The sequence below is a fragment of the Sinocyclocheilus anshuiensis genome, unplaced genomic scaffold, assembly GCF_001515605.1.
Source record: "Sinocyclocheilus anshuiensis isolate Anshui unplaced genomic scaffold, SAMN03320099.WGS_v1.1 scaffold72, whole genome shotgun sequence".
NCBI lineage: Eukaryota > Metazoa > Chordata > Actinopteri > Cypriniformes > Cyprinidae > Sinocyclocheilus > Sinocyclocheilus anshuiensis.
This window is the reverse complement of record NW_015554073.1, coordinates 690,813-697,425: the sequence shown is the minus strand read 5'-3', so window position 1 is coordinate 697,425 and position 6,613 is coordinate 690,813. Positions and strand designations below refer to the sequence as shown.

The following is a 6,613-nucleotide window of genomic DNA, read 5'->3' as shown; positions in this document are numbered from 1 at the left end:
TGCACGCGCGTTTGAACAACACAGCTGTACCTCCGACTAGAATGTCCAACAAAACGTCCGAATAATCAAAAACCGGAAAAATATTGGCTGGGATGTGTTGCTTAATGTTAAGGAGTTTGTCTCTGGTAAAACTTATAGAAGAAGAATGACAAAACACAGAACAAACAAACAAAAACAATAGAAGAATCGCGGAGCTCAGCGTCCTGGCTGCCATTTGCGGCGCCATCTTGATCTCTGCCTAATATATGCAATGCAACACTTCCAATGTTTGGTAAGGTTGATTCCTGTAATGAGATGATTTAATGTGATACTGTATTCTACTGTAAATGCAATACTAAAAGAAGTTTTATGCTTTCAGCTCTTCACCAAACCACACCCTAGCCGTACACCTCACAAGGGTGCTTCTGGGAAAGAGACATCGGTATCCAGTCAGATAACCCCCTTTTTCTTTAAACTGGACAAGCTCAAGCCCTCCGCCCAGGCTATTAAAGGTACTGCTTAAAATGAACATCCACAGCTCTGTGGTAGAGACCCCCCCAATTTAATCATTCATAGTCACCTTGTTATTTTATTCCATTCCTCAATTATTTTTTACAAGATGGGGCCACGTCTACAGGGAGCAATAGGAGCCGCGAGGCAGAAGATGCTGGCTAGACTATTCACAGGCTCATTTTCTCAGTCACAGCTCATCTCGGTTCCATTCAGATCCTGCTATTTGTTAGGCCACACTTGAAGATACAGCCACTGAGGCTTATTTAATAATCTGAATATCCCAAAAGGATCTCTCTGGAAAATTAGATGATTCTCTTTCACTGTGTTTCTATCTCTCTCGCTCTATTGTCTCTCACTCAATATCTTGTTCTCATATCAGGCGTTACTTTATCATTCTGATCAGTAAATCCTACAAGGAAAAAATTAAAGGGCATCTTGAGAGAAATTTGCAATCATCTCAGGCTTCATTATGATTTGTGTTACTGTTCTACTGTCAGTGAGAAGGGAGATTGACTGTGTCCTCACATATGTAGGTCATTTGAAAGTAGAATACTACTCTTGACCACACAGTTTTTTTTAAAGACACAGTTGTTCCAACATATTTTTCACAATGTAAAAATGATCAGTTAAAATGACTTAAATGCCTTGTTAAATTTTTTTTGAGATTGATACAATAACAAAAAATAGGGTCATTTCAACATCAAGATTGTTGGTTAAATATATAATATATAGAGTATAACCATATATTTATATACAGTGAGTTGTAAAAGTCTAAGACCATTAGTATTAGTATTAGTAACTCTTTTTTTTTTTTTTTACATTTTAATAGCAAATTCTCCACAATTTAATGTTTTTAACTTTTCTTCAATAGTTTTCAATGTGACATTAATTTTTAAAAGTACATGGTAAAATAGGCACGAACATTTCAAAGTTTGGAATCAGTAAGATTAATTTTTGAAAGAAATGTATACCTTTTTTCAGCAAGTCTACATTAATTTGATCAAAAACCTTTACAAAATATATATATACATGGCATGTCACACTGCATAAACCTGCTTTTCTGTTGTTTCTCTACATAGAGCTCACACTGGGGCCTGTTGGCCAAATAGTGTGTAGAGAGAAAGATGTATTGGTTGTGGAAAAAAACAAGCTTCTCATCCCACCACAGTGGAACACATACTTGAGCTGGGGCTCTTATGACCAGACCTGCTTTTTTGGGAACTACACAACTGAAAAGGTTTGCTTTTATAATTTCTCTAGATCCATAAATAAATTAACATGATGGGCCTGCTTGTATTTTTCATTCAGTAATTCTTTTTTTATTTGATGTTTTCCTGTTCCTGTGTATCTGAAGTATTGTTTATTATTTAACAAGGTTACTTTTGGTTGGCTGTTAAAGTTTGATATTTGGTTCAGAGCTTTGCAGTGTTTGAGAGCGTGTCAGATTGGGGAGATGCTGTATGTGTTGCCTGTCCCAACAACAGCACCATCATCACAGCCGGGACCAGCACTGTTGTCTGTGTGTGGGACGTCTCCATCAGCAAGGACAAACTTAAACACGTGAGACTCAAACAGGTCAGACTGACACGTGTTATCATTCCTAAACAGCCATGTTCATGCTTAGGTGTCACAAAGCATTTTTGAAATTATTCATTTTAAGGTTTGTTTCATTTTTTAATAAATAAATGTTTATTTTCCATCTCAGACCTTGTATGGACACACAGACACAGTGACGTGTCTGGTAGCATCAGAAGCACATAGTGTGATTATTAGCGGCTCTGTGGACCAGACCTGCATCCTGTGGGACCTGGAGGACCTCAGCTACATCACACAGCTACCAGAACATTCCTCTGCCGTGTCTGCCCTGGCTATTAATGACCTGACCGTGAGTACCCTCCAGAAAAAACATACACGCTCTGAGGTCAGCCTGCATTTTTCAGCTCCCAAATCTCTCTCCATCCATCTCACTCCCGCACATTTAATTTGGTTAGGGCCATTCGGCTCGTGTTGCCGTCTGGATGACACATTTATACCGGCTCATTTGCACCCGCAGAGTGGTTTCTGAAACTCCCCTCAGCCAGCTGTGTGAAGGAAGGGTGGGCACATCCTTCTCTTCAGACCTGCTTTAATGCTTAAACCCCCTGCTACACAGCATGAAACATACCTGCAACTAAAAACACAAGAGAAAAGTATTGATATATAATTACAAACCTCCTTCAAATAATTTGTATTACAGCAAATTGAAAGTATTTATAGTCATTTAACCATTTATTATTATTTCTTTATACATTTTACGGGTTGCTTAAATGTCCAAATGTATTTTGGGCCACTGTAAATATCAGGCTTGTAAGCATGAAATATGAATTGAGAATGCCTTTTAAATTTATGTTAAATTCCTAGTAGCACAAAGGATGCAGAATTGCAATTTATCTGTAAATAGATAGAATTCAGATGCATTTAAATGAAAATATTTATAAAATTCATACTATGAATTCATATGTATAGAACTATAATTTTATAATTAGAAAAACAACATTTGTCTGTAAAGACAAACTTTGAATGTTGGCTTGTTTGAACCCTTGGACACTGAGAGAGAAACATTACCATTCAAATGTTTGTGGTCGATAAGTTTTTGAATGCAGTCTTACTTCAGTCTTCAGTTTCACATGATTCTTCAGAAATCATTCTAATATGCTGATTTGGTGCTGAAGAAACATTTCCTATTATCACAGTTGAAAACAGTTGTGCAGCTTTTGCGGTCTCTTTGATGAATCAAAAGTTCAAAAGAACAGCATCTAATTGAACTAGATTTTTTTATAACAACGTGAAAGTCCTCATGTCACTTCTGATCAGTTTAATGAATTATTAAAAAAAAAAATTACTGACCCCAAACAAAAACAGTGTCTTTTGCCTGGTATGGGCATCATTAATCGCCATTCTGTCTCTCTCAGGGTGAGATTGTGTCATGCGCAGAGACCCATTTGTACCTGTGGACCATGAAGGGGCAGCTACTGGCCTCTTTAAACACTTCCTGCTGGCCTGAAGGAAACATTCTGTGTTGCTGTTTCACACAGAAGTATGAGTGGGACCCCCGCAACGTGATCATCACCGGCAGCGCCGACGGCATCGTCCGGGTACGGCCAGATCTTCAGAACGGGCCTCTGACTGAAAGATGATGAGGAGTAGCGTTCACATAGCAAACTTTATAATGAGAGAGTTTAAATGAGAAGACTTCTCCAAAGACTACACCATGGTGTTTAAGCAATAAATCTTTCCTGTAGTGTTTCCTGCTTAATAGTCAGGTAATATAGCTGCAAAATATTAAAATATGGTAACTGGGATATTGAAATGGGGCTCACAGGCTTGGCTGAGAAGTCCCACAGAAGCATTAATAGTTACATGTGCTCACTTTAGATGAGGTAAGAGCAGTTATTAAATCAAAGTGCTTCTTAAATTAGGCATCAATTGGAGCCTGGACCTGCGACATCAATGGCCGGCAGATTTGATTTATGAATATAGCTTCAATTGCATTCGATTTTTTTTTTCTCCTCTTTTTTTCATTAACCGTGTGGTTCTGTTGCAGATATGGAAGACTGAATATACTAGAGTACAATTACCTGGACATGAGGAGTGCTCTGTGTCTCAAGGGCATGTTTTGTCATCAGCTCCTGAGGAAGCAGGTAACACTAATACACTTCACCTTGAGTGCAGAATTGAACAAGAGCGTGAATATGTGCTTTTGTTCTCGCCTCCGGTCATAGGACCGTTATAACCCACGAGCTTCCTTAATGGCCAGCATGAAATAACAGGAACTCGCTCCTGGAATATTGGAAAACAATGTGCTTTGTGACGTCAGGAGAATCGTTATTTTCTAATATACAAGTAATGTTTGAAATTAAATAGCCAGACCAAATACTAGACATCCTTCAAAAATGCTGTATAAATCGGATTACGTCTGTTCTTAAGTGTGATGGTGCAGCCGCTCAGCCGGAGGTTCGTTTTTGAGCGATCCAAAGAAAAGTTCATAATGATCTACTGTTTTGTGTGACGCATTAGGGCTAGCTGCGAGGAATTATGGGGCAAAGTTATTAAACATACAGCCTGTAAACACTGATGAGCAATTTTGCTGATGTAGGCATGCAATTTAGAAAGCAATAATAACCAAATCCAATTTGGTACACATTGGTTACAGCACAGCGTCAGCGCGTGTAAGTATCAACACGTTTAAATTAAATTGGGGGAACTCGTTGTAACAGTGAAGGCTTTATATTAGATGTATTTCTCTCAATTTAGCAACGTGCTGACCATAAATAATCTCTGTCTCATATCTCACTCTTGCTTTTGCTTTTCTTAGACAGCAGCTCATGGAAGTGGGAAAGACACCTGGTGCTCTGTCGAGAGTTAAACCGCAATCAGACCGTCTCTCGTCGACGCTGCAAAAATAACCCTGCGATTACGGCTCTGGGCATATCAAGGTATTGAAGAAAGGCCAGTCTCTCAGACCAAAATATGGTCTGAAAGCTGGTTTCAAATGGATCCTCTAATGTTTTAAATTATTCCGTACAGGATTAAAGGGTTAGTTCACCTGAATTGTAAAATTAAGTCATCATTTACTCAACCTGTGTTTGTTCTAATGTACACCCTTCTTTTTTGGATGACAAAAGGAGACTTAAAAAAAAGTCATGCTCACGCTTGTCTATATAATGGCAGTGACCAGCATCAAACTTGAAAAAAAAACAAAAAAAATGTATACATTCCAAATGTTCTGGAGGTATACGATACGATAAACTGAAATTTAATTTATTATTTCATGAAAATTTTGACCTTTGCTGTTGGTCTTCTGTACATGACTGCATTCATGAGACTATTTGCACCACAGTTCATTCCAGCTTACCCACGAAAAGCATGCCACATGTTGAATGTGACACCTTTGCGTATTTAAAAAAAAAGTTTGATGCTGGTTGTGATCCACTGCCATTATACAGAGAAGTGTGAGCAGGACTTTTTTAAATTACTAATTTTGTTATAAAAAAAAAAAAAAAGAAGAAGAAGGGCCCACGGCATTAACACCATGGTGAATATTCCTTTTTGGTGAACTTTCTCTTTAAGCTCAATATGATTAGCAGTGTCTTTATTTTTTATTTTTCCTGAAGATGTGATTTTAATATGTGATTTCAGAACGCATGGCACACTGCTGGTCGGTGATGCCTGGGGCAGGGTGTACAGCTGGTCCTGCGAGAGCTAGGATCAATCAATCATTCGTCAGTCAGCGTTAAAGTCGGCTGTAACTGCAGCTGAATGCAGCCACATGCCAGTGGAGAGTCCAGCTTAAGTGCTGCCTACGTATGCACTTTGCTCTCACCACTTCCATCAGGACTGCTGACTTCAGGAGACCCACTCTGGGTCTGGTGAATTACAGGGATGACGCATTCTTTCTTGGACTGGGTGAGGCTCGCTGGCCAGGGCCGGAAACACAACACTGCTTATTTAAGAAATGAAAGATGATGGCATTTTTTAAAAAATAAGGCCCATTTGGTGGATCGGTTTTATTGTATAGTAGCTTTCTTTCTCTCACTGGACTCTCAGAAAGCCAAAGTAATGTTTATTTTATGGAGTTTCAAAGCCATTCGCTTGTGTGCCATTTCATATTTTTGTTTTTAAACTACACCAGTGGACATACTGAATGGTGTATTTTATAAAGCAGCAGGGTTCTGCTTACTAGTTGTGGTTTATGCTGGAAGATTTTTTTATACAGTTTATACTGTATATCAAGATGATTTTATTAGTTAAATTTAACTATCTGTAATTAAATCAAAATAAAATTGCTTACTCGTTATGCGGTCCTGCTATCTCAGTGTGGAACATCGGGGAAAATGCTACTGTTAAAGGGCTGAATCAACCTCCTCAGCCCATTAGAGTCAGAGTTTCCATTGGCAATGTGCCCCAGATTCCCATCATAAAGGGTGTGGATCTGTAAAACTGCATTTATACGCATTCCATGATCTGAAGTATTCTGAAATAAATGCCACTAAATTATGGCACACAGGAAACAACAGTGATGTGCTGTTTTGACTGTGTAAAGAATTATTATTGCTAACACTTAAATTTACCTATAAATTTG

The 6,613-nt window shown here is 38.4% G+C and overlaps 1 protein-coding gene across 1 annotated transcript in view; it reads left to right on the top strand.

Annotated features, from left to right (window-relative positions):
* The window catches only part of LOC107668800 (WD repeat- and FYVE domain-containing protein 4-like), a 46,656-nt gene extending 40,328 nt beyond the window's left edge, over nt 1-6,328 (top strand). The window contains exons 55-62 of the mRNA XM_016460791.1: nt 359-491; nt 1,572-1,729; nt 1,909-2,067; nt 2,198-2,377; nt 3,444-3,626; nt 4,076-4,172; nt 4,847-4,967; nt 5,671-6,328. Coding sequence (XP_016316277.1) covers nt 359-491; nt 1,572-1,729; nt 1,909-2,067; nt 2,198-2,377; nt 3,444-3,626; nt 4,076-4,172; nt 4,847-4,967; nt 5,671-5,737 — 1,098 coding nt within the window. The 3' untranslated portion in view covers nt 5,738-6,328. The remainder of the gene's footprint in view (nt 1-358; nt 492-1,571; nt 1,730-1,908; nt 2,068-2,197; nt 2,378-3,443; nt 3,627-4,075; nt 4,173-4,846; nt 4,968-5,670) is intronic.
* The last annotated feature ends 285 nt before the right edge of the window (nt 6,329-6,613 follow it).